The 14,195-nt window shown below is 38.7% G+C and overlaps 1 protein-coding gene across 1 annotated transcript in view; it reads left to right on the top strand.

The window, feature by feature from the left end:
• NUP160 (nucleoporin 160) overlaps positions 1-14,195 on the top strand; it is a 59,317-nt gene that overhangs the window by 20,942 nt on the left and 24,180 nt on the right. Inside the window, exons 10-22 of the mRNA XM_068555372.1 lie at positions 444-528; positions 2,100-2,168; positions 4,560-4,643; positions 4,908-5,078; positions 5,852-5,951; positions 6,228-6,393; positions 7,196-7,323; positions 7,409-7,569; positions 9,718-9,851; positions 10,509-10,579; positions 11,249-11,408; positions 12,806-12,875; positions 13,461-13,559. Of these exons, the coding sequence (XP_068411473.1) occupies positions 444-528; positions 2,100-2,168; positions 4,560-4,643; positions 4,908-5,078; positions 5,852-5,951; positions 6,228-6,393; positions 7,196-7,323; positions 7,409-7,569; positions 9,718-9,851; positions 10,509-10,579; positions 11,249-11,408; positions 12,806-12,875; positions 13,461-13,559 (1,498 nt within the window). The remainder of the gene's footprint in view (positions 1-443; positions 529-2,099; positions 2,169-4,559; positions 4,644-4,907; positions 5,079-5,851; positions 5,952-6,227; positions 6,394-7,195; positions 7,324-7,408; positions 7,570-9,717; positions 9,852-10,508; positions 10,580-11,248; positions 11,409-12,805; positions 12,876-13,460; positions 13,560-14,195) is intronic.

The raw sequence follows: 14,195 nt of genomic DNA, 5'->3' as shown, positions 1-14,195 counted from the left end.
CGGTCAGGTGAGAGTTTGAATCCTGGTTGTACAACTTACTAGCTGTGAGATACCCTAAACCTCACTTTTGACATCTTAAAAATGAGGGCAATGTATCCTTCAAAGAGTTATCGTAAGGTATACATGAATAGTATCTAGAATTGCACCTAGTATAATGTGTAGCATATGGTAAATGCAGAATGAAAGTTACCTATTATTTGTAGATTTGTGTTTAGAGTTTTAATTTCAGGAAGGTGCCTATTAGAACAAGTAAGAGCACTTCTATAGTCCAGACTCTGCTATGAATATGTTTCTTTTTTTGGAAACTTTTTTAATAGAATTGATCAAGCAGTAGTTGCAGAGGTTCAGTGATGGGACCCTCCCTGCTCAAATACTGCCAACAACATAAGCTTCATTTTTATTCATCATCTTTATGTAGACTGATGTACTTTTTCTCTCTGTAGTAATGTTGCAGGTCAGTGGAATCCAGTTTTTATGCAGCCTCTGCCAGAGGAAGAAATCATTATCAGAGATGATCAAGACCCCAGAGTAAGCAATGCTAAAATCTTATGTAAGGAGATGATTCACCCTGATCATTAGTTTGAGAAGAACCGGTTGTATTAGCAGAACTCTTTCAGCTGCAGATGAAAGAAACCCAACTCAAACTGACTTAAGCTGAATGTATTGGCTTGTGCTGCTGGGAAGTTCAGAGTTACCTGGTTTCAGCCATGGCTGGAACAATGCCTTCAGGGCTTGATCTCTCCTTTGTCTCAATTCTGCTTTCCTCCTTGTTGGGTTTATTGTCCGGCAGGCTTTCTGAGCAAGCTTGCCTTCTGTGAACTTAGCAACCCCAGGGGAAAGAGAGCACTTCTGTTCCAGGTCCTGGAGTTGACAATGGCCTGGCTTTAGTCATGTGCTAATTCCTGGCATAGTCACTCTGATCAGAAGGAATAGAATATTCTGGCTTGGCATGAGAAGCATGTCCAGCATGGGCCTTGCTGTTGTGGAGGGTGAAGTCAGTTGGCTATGGGTACGGGAGGAATGGTTCTTCAGAGAAAGGTAAGGGATTTGTTAGTAAAAGAAGGGGAAATGGATTCTAGGCAGGCACAGACAGTAGGTGTCCACTATACTAACCATGTGAATATATGCATAAAAACTAGACATAAGAGGTATAAGCTATGACGAACATAACTTTAAAAGGTAATGCAATAGCAAAACAGGCCAATTTCCCTGTTTTTCAAGGACATCCTCAAGATAAATGGAAGAAAAACTTTCAGTTGATGCATTAATATTAAAATGAGATAAAGATTATGGGCTCTGGGTCTGAAACAATGACTCTTTGTAGGATTGGAAAACCCATTTTGAATATCTGAAATTGAATATTGTGAAATTTTTAATCCCAAGAGTTTATTGGCACTTAACTTTTGTCTAAAAGCCAAAATCACATGCTAATTATTAAAATTCTTGTTTTTCTCCATTTTGGTCATTTTATAAATATCTTCCCAGTAGAAGGAAGGAAACTTGAATGAAGGTCATCCAGGTTTGCTACTTATTGGCAAATCTGGTTTATAAAATTTGGTCAAAATGAGACCATAGGCAGTATGAGACTTTCCATTTTGTTCTCTCTACTTCATTTCCCCACTTGTGAGAGCTTATTGCAGTTTTTTTTGTTTGTTTGTTACATATAATACCTATTACTATCAATTCCTTTTATATGTAAACCATAATATGAGTTCTTTTGTGGATGGTGTAGAAACCAGCTTAGTTTAATTATTCTCTTACCAGTGTTTATCACTAATAAACTAGATACAACTCTTGCATTTAAGATTGGCATTTGACAAGCTGTGTTTTCCAGTGGAACCCATTGAAGTGCACCATGAGGAATACGGCATTCTCAGTGTAGTACATCTAGTTGACTCAAAGACACTGCAGGCTTCACAGTGTGAAAATATATGACTGCTCTGCCGCTTGTTACTGCTCAAATGCTGAAGGGCAGAATTTCCACATTCATGTAATAGGAATGCAGCCTTTGGTTTTAATGTGTTGAATTGTTCATTCAGATTTTTCCAAATTTTATCTTTTTTAGAATGATACTAATTCTTGTTTCAATGTTCTAACAGGAGATGTATTTGCAGAGTCTTTTTACACCAGGGCGATTCATTAATGCAGCTTTATGTAAAGCTTTACAGGTCAGTGAGAAAATATTTAGTGTTCATTTAAGACTCTCTTATTTTATTGCTATTATTATATAATTAATGATTACTATTAATTTTTGTTGTTTTGCATATACTAACACCAAACATAGTTTTGCAATTGTATATACATGTGTTTATAAATGCTATTGTAATTTTTTTAAATGTTCTTCCCATAAAAATAGCAAGAGTCCAGGTGGGGAGATAGGATTAAGGGCACTTTCCCAATGACTAGTGAAGCATGCCCGTAATAAAAAGAGAAACTTGTACCTACACTATTGTAAAAAGATATACCATACTACACTGCATATACTCTCTATACTTGAAAGAAGTTTTCTTGGGTAGGTTTGATGGTACTGTTTTTACCCTTTTGTTAGTACAGTGAAGGTCTGACTTGGTTCAGGTTCAAGAAAATAATCTGAGCTTCAAAGTTACATGGTTTAAGAGATGCTTAACGTTTTCCAAAAGAATTCTTTACTTTAAAGTCACTTAGGCTTCCTTAAATTGCTACTTAGCTTCATGAATTTAAAATGGAATAATCACTCGTAGAATTGAAAAGTTCCTTAGAATCTCCTGATCTGACCTCCCACACAAAGCAGAAATACCTTCTGAGGCTTCTCTGACAGACTGTTCAGCTTCTAGTTGTGTCTGCCTCCAGTGACAAGTCTCTCACCAGCTCTTTTGTGACTTACTGTTCAAAACTGTGCCACTTAAAAATTCAACCCTGGGAATTCCCTGGCAGTCCTGTGGTTAGGACGTGGCACTTTCACTGCCCGGGCCCAAGTTCAATCCCTGGTTGGGAAACTAAGATCCCACAAGCCGTGCAGTACGGCCAAAAAAAAAAAAAGTTCATCCCAATATTAGATCAAATTTAACCCCCCATCGTTTAGATGGCATCTTTCTTTGGGAGCTTCATAGAACATATCTCTTCTATAAAGCAACCCTTCAAATATTTTAAGAATCCTTCCATGTTATCTTTCTGCAGGCTAAAAATATACCCAGTTCCTTAACTTTCTCTCAGGTGATATGGTTTCCAGATCCTTGACTTTTCTTCTAGGTACATTCTTAAATATCTGGCTATTCTATGTTTTCTGTTTTCTCTCTAATAAAACTCCAGGATGACATGGTCATTTTCTTCTAAGGTATTATTTCTTTCATCTCATCAGCCCTTCTTTTTTTTTTTTAATTTATTTATTTTTTATTTTCATTTTTGGCTGTGTTGGGTCTCCGTTGCTGTGCGTGGGCTTTCTCTAGTTGCGGTGAGCAGGGGCTACTCTTCGTTGCGGTGCACGGGCTTCTCATTGCAGTGGCTTCTCTCGTTGCAGAGCACGGGCTCTAGGCACGTGGGCTCAGTAGTTGTGGCATGCCGGCTCAGTAGTTGTGGCTCACAGGCTCTAGAGTGCAGGCTCAGTAGTTGTGGCGCACGGGCTTAGTTGCTGCGCGGCATGTGGGATCTTCCCGGGCCAGGGCTTGAACCTGTGTCCCCTGCATTGGCAGGCGGATTCTTAACCACTGCACCACCAGGGAAGCCCCAGCCCTTATTAACAGTAATCACATGTATGATTTCTCATGGTATCTCTTGCACACGGAGATATTGAATAATCAGTAAGGCGTTGCTCATAAGCTTTGCCTTAGGAGAGTCATTCCCATTAGAGTGACCTACCCCACCACTACTCTAGCTCACCTTTGTGCCAGTCAGGATGTATATATTTGGCAACATCTTATATCTTCCTCCAGCTAAGCAATAGCCATTATGTTTCCTTTTGCTTTTTGTAATGATCCAGATGTACCCAATTATAATTCTTAAAGATTCATGAGCTTCTACAGTTTATTCTGGACTATAGAAACTATTTCAAAGTTGCTATGATTTCACAATTAGAAGTTATTTGTACAGGACTTCCCTGGTGGCGCAGTGGGTAAGAATCCACCTGCCAATGCAGGGGACACAGGTTCAAGCCCTGGTCCAGGAAGATCCCACATGGCTGTGGAGCAACTAAGCCCGTGTGCCACAACTACTGAGCCTGCGCTCTAGAGCCCGCAAGCCACAACTACTGAAGCCCATGTGCCTAGAGCCCGTGCTCCACAACAGGAGAAGCTACCACAATGAGAAGCCCGAGCACCCCAAAAAAGAGTAGCCCCACTCACCACAACCAGACAAAGCCCACGGGCAGCAACGAAGACCCAATGCAGCCAATCAATCAATCAATCAATAAATTTATAAAAAGAAAGTATTTGCACAATGTTAAGAGTAAATGTGTGTTTCAGGCATGTCCAGTCTCTATTGTATAGTATATTACCTCAGTATCTTCTGACCTGGAGTATTTTTCATTCAGTTTTTAGTATTATGTGATACTCTAAAGTGTCTCTTTGTGCCTGTTTTATTTTTAGATTTTCTGTCGAGGAACTGACAGGAATTTAGATCTCTCCTGGAATGAACTAAAGAAAGAAGTTACTTTAGCTGTTGAAAGTGAGGTAAGGTTTGGGTAAAGAAAGAATGATAATTTCTTTCATCTCCCTATGGAGCAGATTGGTACTGAGAAACTGTTCAAATTGTTCATTGGACCTTGTTAGTAAGAAATATAAATGTCTAAACCTTTTAATTAGTCTATGGCATGTAATGCGTAAGGGATATTCATTTGCCTATAGCTTAGTAAAATGATATTAAACAATTATGTTTTGGGGGGAGAAAGATCCCAAATGGTGTCAAGAGTTTCTTTTTTTTTTTTTCGTTGCCAGCTCCAAGGAAGTGTAACAGAGTATGAATTTTCCCAGGAAGAGTTCCGAAATTTACAACAGGAATTCTGGTGCAAGTTCTATGCTTGTTGTCTTCAGTATCAAGAAGCCCTTTCTCATCCTCTTGCCCTACATTTGAATCCACACACAAACATGGTGTGCCTGCTGAAAAAAGTAAGAGAGCAGAAACATAACAGAAGAACTCCTTTAGACTGTTCAGTGGGTCTTTCGGAATGTAGTGTCTATTGTATATTGTAGTTAGCTTTTAGGATTTTGGTGGGTTTTTTTGTTGGGCGGGGGTCCTAAAATTATAGTTCATTTTTGTTTAAATATTCTTCTGCATTATTTATACTTTTTTGCATCTTGTTTTTTATTGAAGTGATTTCTAATTTAAAAGTTACAAGAGTAATGCAGAGAACTTCTGTATACTCTTCAACCAGATTCACTGTTCATTAACTTCCATTGCTTTTTTTCTTTCTATAGATATGTTTTTTTCTTCCTGAGCCACTTGAGAGTTAGTTGTAAACATCATTCCCCTTAATCCTTACACATTTTAGTGTAAATGTATCTAAGCACAAGGGTATTCTTATATAACCACAGCGCAATTTAAAGATCAGGCAGTTTGATATTGATATAATATTATACAGTTTATATTCAGATTTTACCAGTTGTGCTTACAATTTTTATTCTTGATCTGGGATCCAATCCAAGATCTTGCATATATTTAGTTGTCAGGTTTCTTTAGCTTAATCTCCAGCTGTTGTCAGCCTTTCTTTGTCTTTCATGACATTGACATTTTTTTTGAAGACTACGCCTGTTGTTTGGTAGAGTGTCCCTTAATTTGGATTTGTCTGGGGTTAGCTAATGATAAGATTCAGGTCTCAACTATTTTTTATCTTTAAACATTCACTGAAAAAAAAATGTAACTGGAAGATTTGTATTTCCAGGGGTACCTGTCTTTCCTTGTGCCTTCCTCCTTAGTGGATCATTTATATCTCCTACCTGATGAGAATCTTTTGACAGAGGATGAGACAACCATATCTGATGGTAATAGTAATTGTTATGTCCGTATTTAAGCCCTTTCCGCCATGAACCCTATGCTTTCTTTCAAATGAATGCAGAAAACATTGATTTCCACTGTGATCTTTCCTGGCCAATTTACCACACTGTAGATATTTTAGGGGAAACTGAAGAGGCCTAAACATCTTTAAGACCTCAGATAGATACCTGGCATTTAATTATTAATATTTTAATTTAATATAATATTAGCTAGCAGCTCTTCATTGGCTTGAGACATGAATGTCAACTTTTTCTTGCTTATAGATGTGGATGTTGCTCGGGATGTCGTATGTCTCATAAAATGCCTTCGGCTGATTGGAGAGTCAGTAACTATGGATATGTCAGTAATGATGGAAATGAGTTGTTACAACCTACAGTCTCCAGAAAAGGCAGCAGAACAGATTCTGGAAGATTTGATCACTATTGATGTGTAAGGAGAATTTAGGGTAAAGTCCATTTCCTAATGGAAATTTAGCAGTTCTTAGTGCCAAAATCAGGGGGTTTTTTTATGTTTTTTTTTTTTTAACAATGTTATTTATTTATTTATTTATTTATTTATTTATTTATTTATTTATTTATTTATTTATTTATTGGCTGCATTAGGTCTTCGTTGCGGTGCGCGGGCTTCTCATTGTGGTGGCTTGTTGCGGAGCACAGGCTCTAGAGCACGCAGGCTTCAGTAGATGCGGCGCGTGGGCTCAGTAGTTGTGGCTCACGGGCTTAGTTGCTCCGCGGCATGTGGGATCCTCCCGGACCAGGGCCCGAACCCGTGTCCCCTGCATTGGCAGGCGAATTCTTAACCACTGCGCCACCAGGGAAGCCCCCAAAATCAGGTTTTTAATGTACACTCAAGTGTGTACGAAGTAGAGGCTTAAAGTTAAAGTGAGTTGCCATGATTCTAAGTAGGTATTTCAGCTTTTAAACAGAAAATCTAATACATGAATTCAGGTTTGGAAACAGATTCATGAATTATGGTCTGGCTATTAACTGAGCTATAAATTCTAAAATGTAAAAGTATTTTTCTCACATTCATTTTGTCTGTCATTTCCAAAAAAAAAATGAGGGAAAATTTGCTACATGGAGTATAAATATCTTGTACACCAGAGTGATTATCTCTACTCCTTTATTGTATGGCTGGTTTTCCTGTTTCATAGAGCATTTAGCTTATATGGCATATAGAGTCTATCTTATATATTCTCGGTAGTAATAGAAGTTTTCTAATTTCCTTATAGAGACAATGTGATGGAGGATATTTGTAGTAAACTACAAGAGATTAGGAACCCAACCCATGCCATTGGACTTCTTATACGGGAAATGGATTATGAAACAGAAGTGGAAATGGAAAAGGGATTCAATCCAGGTAAATGACAAAACAACAGATGTACCTCTCTGATTTAGAGAAAACAGTGATACATTTAACTGTTTTGATTTTTTTTTAATTACAGCTCAGCCTTTGAATATTCGAATGAATCTTTCCCAGCTCTATGGTAGTAGCACAGCAGGGCGTATTGTGTGCAGAAGTGTGTGTAAAATTGCCAGTACTCGCTTCCTCATCTGCCGAGACCTCTTGATCTTACAGCAGCTACTAATGAGGCTAGGAGATGCAGTAAGTACTACTTGAGGGAAAGCTTGTAACATCTGAAACCTCTTCTTGACCTACAGGCACATAGCAGAATGTCAGCTCTGAGAGCACGGAGACTTCTGTCTTTGTTCACTGCTCTATCCCCCATGCTTGGCCCTTAGTAGGTACTCTATAAATACATGTTGAATTAAGAATGAGTAAACATGATAACCTAAAATTACAGATTAAGAACATATATGAAGCAGGTTGTTTTACTCTTAACCTTTGTATATATAATGGTGGGATAATTTCCTAGGGTGGCTCTCCCAAAATGTAGTATTATTAGTACAACTTTGGATGTGATAGCAGGGTACCATTTAGTGTGGAGGAGAGGGGAAGAAGAAGAAAAAGAACTTCTCTTTTTCTGCAGTACAGGATTTACCCTAAGCAGTTTTAAGATTATAGAGTTTGTTTTGAGGGTCCTCCTAACTCCATTCTCTGCATCCTTTTCCATTGTATTCCCCTTAGGCCACCAGACTCTTGTTGCCATACTACTGCCCTCTTCTCCCCTGCTACTGAATGTTTTATGTTCAAAAATTACCTTTCTGCCCACTGTCAGAAGTCCCATTTATCTCACTCATCTGAACCTGACAAGGAAGCAATCTAATTAAACTAATTCATGTTAATGTATAAATAACTGAAAGGCCTTTGGGGCTCCCAGGGATATTTATACTTTTTAAATCAGAATTTATTAACTCAAATACATTGCTAATGGCAGAATTTCAGGTAAAAATAAGGAAAAAACATTTAGGAAGATGATTTGTTTAGGACCACCAAGGAGAAACAGGAACCTTTCCTGAGAGTCTGCCACTTCGGGCAGCCCTTACTAACAAAGTTCTTTTTAATCTTTGTAGATTCTTCCATCTCTTCAGGTTTTGGGGGGTATTTTTGTTTGTTTGTTTGCCGCATGGCTTGCAGGATCTTAGTTCCCCAACCAGGGATTGAACCCAGACTCTGGCAGTGAAAGCCTGAGTTCTAACCACTGGACCACCAGGGAATTCATCTGTAATCTTCTACCCAATGATAACCACTATTACATTTTTTTAAAAAATATTTATTTATTTATTTATTTTGCTGCACTGGGTCTTCGTTGAGGCATGCGGGATCTTTTAGTTGCTGCATGCGGACTCTTAGTTGCAGCATGCCTGCGGGATCTAGTTCCCCAACCAGGGATCAAAGCCAGGCCCCCTACATTGGAAGCGTGGAGTCTTACCCACTGGGCCAGGGAAGTCCCGCTATTTACATTTTGTTATACACCCATTTTTTTTCTCTGCAAATAGTTTTTAAATTTTATTAGAAAATTAGTATATGCTATATATTATTTTTTGGAATCTGGTTGTTTTTATTCTTCCTCTTTACAAATCTCACCAGCATGTTCACATGTTACTAAGTATTTTTATACAACATTATTTTTAATAGTTACCTACTATAATTTTAATTTATTCAACCAATCCTGTGGCCATCCAGGTTGTTGCCAGTTTTCCCCTTATAGATAGAACTTTCTGTACCCCTTTGACTATATCTCCAGGATGAATTCTAAGAACTAGAATTGATTGGTCATAAGTTAACGCACATTTTTTTTTTCTTTTCGGCCACGCCGCGTGGCATACGGATCTTAGTTCCCCGACCAGGGATCGATGAACCTGTGCACCCCACAGTGGAAGCGCGGAGTCTTAACCACTGGACCGCCAGAGAAGTCCCAAAGTTATGCACATTTTTAAAACTTTTGGTATTCTTGTAAAATTTTCCTCTAATGGTCATACCTATTTTTACCCAAGACCAGAAGCTTAAGAAAGGACTTAGATTTCCCTGTTACTCTTCTTGAGTCCTGAACCTACAGATTTAATGAAAGTTAAGCTGTTTGTTGTTGTTTTCTTTTTCACCATCAGCTCCCATGACATGGTGAGCTATTTTTTATTATTTTGTACTGTTAAATGGGTAGATATTTTTGCCGCCTGCTACCCCAAAATGTAATACGTGTGTTGCTTTTATGTATGTGTGTGTGTTGCTTTTATGTATGCCCTTTGTAACTGTGTTTGTTATTTTATTTTACCTCCACCTGAACCTAAGAGTTATCATTACTAATTGCTATTTACTGTCTCACCCACCCACCCACCCACCCACCCTGTATAGGTGATTTTGGGAGCTGGTCAGCTCTTTCAAGCTCAGCAAGACCTACTACATCGAACAGCTCCCCTACTCTTATCTTATTACCTCATTAAGTGGGGAAGTCAGTGCTTGGCAACTGATGTTCCAGTTGACACACTGTGAGTTTCATTGTTCTAATTATTTTAGAAATAAATTGTGAGCTTAATTATTTTTTCCATTGTCTGAAAGAAAATTTTAAAGTTATGCTATAGCAGTGATATGCCTTTAAAATTCAGAGCTTTCAGATACTTCATTTTATAAAGGTTAAAGGCAACTTCTAAGAATGAAAATAATAAATATATATTTATTATTATATACGTGTATGTATAATGCAAAGACAAATCCTGTTGAAGGCAGAATAATAAGATGAGGTCATGGGGAAGGTTAGACCACACATAAAAATGTGCTAGTTATTAAGGGTAGGCTGAGATTCTTTATAGCCAAAAGAAGAAAGAAAATTCAATATGTACCTACAAGACTCACATTTCAATTAGATAAGCCATTTTGTTTTTTCTCGCAAGGGAAAGATTTTCATGGCATGGAGGTCTTAAGAAATTTCTGCTCTGGCTTCTCATTGAAGGATCACTGAATGATACGATGGGCAACAATCTAAACCATGGGTCATTTTCCAGATTTTTTTGTGCTTTCAGTGGAGCTTTCATGTGTAATTTGTTAATAAAATTGACAGTGTTCTTGATAGGCTAACTTGTTGAAGTAATGTTTAGCATAGGAGAATTTATTGAGCTGTTGTTTTTTTGTTTTCCTTTTCCTCACAGGGAGTCTAATCTTCAACATTTATCAGTACTGGAACTAACTGACTCTGGTGCTTTAATGGCAAATAAGTTTGGTAAGCATTTGATTTCAAGTTTGGCATTTATTGCATATTCATTAAAGTGGTCTTTTGCCACCTTTGCTTTGGAAAGGTCAGTTAGGCTGTGCTTTCACTTTGAGAGGGTACAAGCAAGCTGTGTCCTGAGACCTCTGGTTGTGACAAGAGGTTTGTGCAGGTGTAACCCTAGATCAGACATAAATGAAGGGTATTGCATGTGTTTATATGCACTGCTGCATATTTTCCATTGTATATTGACACTCCAGTGATTAATTCAACAAAATCTTTTTTTTAATTTGCGAAGTTCATATAGCTTTTGTAATCTTGTCTTCATCAGCAAATATTCAAAAGGAGCCCTCTCTCATGCTGGAGAACCATTCTGGAGAATTTATTTTCTATTGTTTTGGTATAAAACTTAGAATCTTAGGACTGTACTTACTGGAAACACTTTCTAGAGAAAAGGAATGACTACAATGTTAAGTGGTTTTTTTATTGCATTTATATAGTACTTCATAGTTTACAGATTGCTTTTATTTATATTGGCATTGATTACACCAGTGATGCATTTTATATTTGAAATAAAAAATGTTCTTTGTTACAGGCATAAAATGAATCGGTAGACTGTCTTAATTGAAAATTGATACTACTATCACAAGTTGGTGACTGTTAAAACTTTTTATTTTTAAGTATCTAGCCCTCAGACAATTGTGGAGTTATTCTTCCAAGAAATTGCAAGAAAACACATTATATCTCATCTGTTCTCTCAACCAAAGGCACCTCTAAGCCAGACTGGGTTGAACTGGCCTGAGATGATTACTGCAATTACCAATTATTTATTGCAGCTTTTGTATCCTTTCATTTAAAAGCCAGTTGAATGGTTTCTTTTATCCAAATAGTCTAAGATTCAGTAATATTCTGCCTGTGTAATGAAGATTTTTAATGAGGTTGGGTGCTTATCCCCCCAACAAGAGATGATATTTATTTTCAGATATCCCAATTTTTATTTTCTTTTAATTTGTTTTTTTGCTCAGGAGTTGAGCCAGATTTTATTGGTGCACACACATTTGATACCTAGATCTCTCTTTTTTTTTTTTTATAATTTATTTATTATTTTATTTTTTAATTTTTGGCTGCGTTGGGTCTTTGTTGCTGAACGCGGGCTTTCTCTCGTTGCGGTGAGCGGGGGCTACTGTTCGTTGCTACTCTTCGTTGGGTCTTTGTTGCTGAACGCGGGCTTTCTCTCGTTGCGATGAGTGGGGGCTACTCTTCGTTGTGGTGCGCGGGCTTCTCATCACAGTGGCTTCTCCTGTTGTGGAGCACGGGCTCTAGGGTGTGCAGGCTTCAGTAGTTGTGGCTCACGGGCTCCAGAGTGCAGGCTCGGTAGTTGTGGCACACGGGCTTAGTTGCTCCACGGCATGTGGGATCTTCCAGGCCAGGGCTTGAACCCGTGTCACCTGCATTGGCAGGCAGATTCTTAACCACTGCGCCACCAGGGAAGCCCTAGATCTCTTTTAAAACATACATTCATCAAATATTTATTGAATGGCTCTGTATGCCAGGCGCTGTGTTAGGTACTGTGTATCCACTGGCATAGTATGCTTGTGCAATATACTAGCTAGAATTAGAAGTGACCACCCAGGGATGAAATACATGCTTTAGTCCATTGTTAATTGAGCTCTAATCTAGGTGACTAGGTTCCTAGTATCTAACCTTTCCACTATGCTTGTCTAACATTAAAGTTACATAATTACGTAGAAAGGACGTGTGCCATGCCACCTTCCCTTTACCTTTTTTTTAACAAATTAATTAATTTTTAAAAAATTGTTATTTCTGGTTGCAGTGGGTCTTCATTGCTGTGCGCGGGCTTTCTGTACTTGCGGCAAGCGGGGGCTACTCTTTGTTGCGGTGCGTGGGCTTCTCATTGTGGTGGCTTCTCTTGTTGCAGAGCATGGGCTCTAGGCGTGTAGACTTTAGTAGTTGTGGCTCGCGGGCTCTAGAGCGCAGGCTCAGTTGTTGTGGTGCAGGGGCTTAGTTGCTCCGTGGTATGTGGGATCTTCCCAGAACAGGGCTCGAACCCGTGTCCCCTGCGCTGGCAGGCGGATTCTTAACCACTGCGCCACCAGAGAAGCCCCTCTTTACCTTCTTTTTAAAAATTAAGCCATTTCATGGAGTTTGATGCCTAACATGTATTGATATATTTAAGTTTTGCCAAAACAGTAAATAATCTCCTTAACCAATGACTAGATGGCCTAGCAATCCTGGTTGCCTCTTTCTAGAATGTTTGATGGGAAATTGTCAGTATGTACAATTGCAGGTGAGTACTGTTGAACATTTCAGGACAGTCATTCTTGTAAAGATTGGGATTTCTGGGACTTTCTTCTTTGTAAATGTTTCCTCCATTTTAATTGGGCTGATAGTAAGAACCACAATAATGTACACTCATTTACACTGAAACATACCCCAGAGAGATTTTCTTTACTTCTCTCTTGGCAGTATCATTCCTAACAATTTTTTATAGAGTATTTCTTTGTTAGTTCTCTTTATTGCATCTCTTTATAGTAAGAAAACATACCATTGTCTTCATATAAATCCTTCACTGGAATCTAGTCAGTTGAACCAGTAAATACCAAAAGTTGGAAAATTGCTAAGATGGAAAGTGCATGTTTGTTTACATGTGTTAGTGTTACTGCAGTCCTGTTTGCTTTCTTAGAGTGTCTAATAACCTAGTATAAGAATGGATTAACAGGATTCGGTTTTAATCTCCAGATGATTTCTGGAAATATGACTTTTTTGTGTTGATTGACCACTATCTTCTCTCCCTCTGTGAAGAACTTGGAAATGAGTATCTCCTTAAGGAATATTTATTCTCTAATCAGAAAACATCTTTTATGCCTTTAAGGATTATATTCAACTGCTACATCCCTGGTGTCAAGTCAATGTTGGTTCCTGTCGATTTATGCTGGGACGGTGCTACCTGGTTACAGGAGAGGGACAGAAGGTAAACTGCATTTGAAAGATGAGCAAACCTTAGTGCAAGGAGAGCATTTAGCTTCCACCTAAGTGAGAGAACGGGAGGCACAGAATCCTCCAGATAAAGATACAGAAGACTGATAGTGCCAACAAGGGGCATGATATACCTGTGGGGACCGTTTAGCTTCATGTACTTTGCAGATTACTTAGGACACAGGAAAATATGAAGAAGAAAACATTAAAACCCTCCTGCCCCTGTGCAGGTATTTTTAGGGATGCATTTTTGCAAATAAAATTTATTTCTCAATTACACTTTTTATTATATCTTTTTTTTTTTTTTTAATTTATTTTTGGCTGCGTTTGGTCTTCGTTGCTGCGTGGGCTTTCTCTAGTGGTGGCGAGCGGGGGCTGCTCTTCGTTGCGGTGCACAGGCTTCTCATTGCAGTGGCTTCTCCTGTTGCAGAGCAAGGGCTCTAAGCTCAGTAGTTGTGGCTCGCAGGCTCTAGAGCGCAGGCTCAGTAGTTGTGGCGCACGGGCTTAGTTGCTCTGCGGCATGTGGGATCTTCCCGGACCAGGGCTCGAAACCATGTCCCCCGCATTGGCAGGCGGATTCTTAACCACTGCACCACCTGGGAAGTCCTATATCTTTTTTTTATGCTGGTTT

Source organism: Eschrichtius robustus, chromosome 11, assembly GCF_028021215.1.
Source record: "Eschrichtius robustus isolate mEscRob2 chromosome 11, mEscRob2.pri, whole genome shotgun sequence".
Classification (NCBI taxonomy): Eukaryota; Metazoa; Chordata; class Mammalia; order Artiodactyla; family Eschrichtiidae; genus Eschrichtius; species Eschrichtius robustus.
The sequence above is the reverse complement of the archived record's forward strand: the minus strand, read 5'-3'. Positions and strand labels throughout refer to the sequence as shown.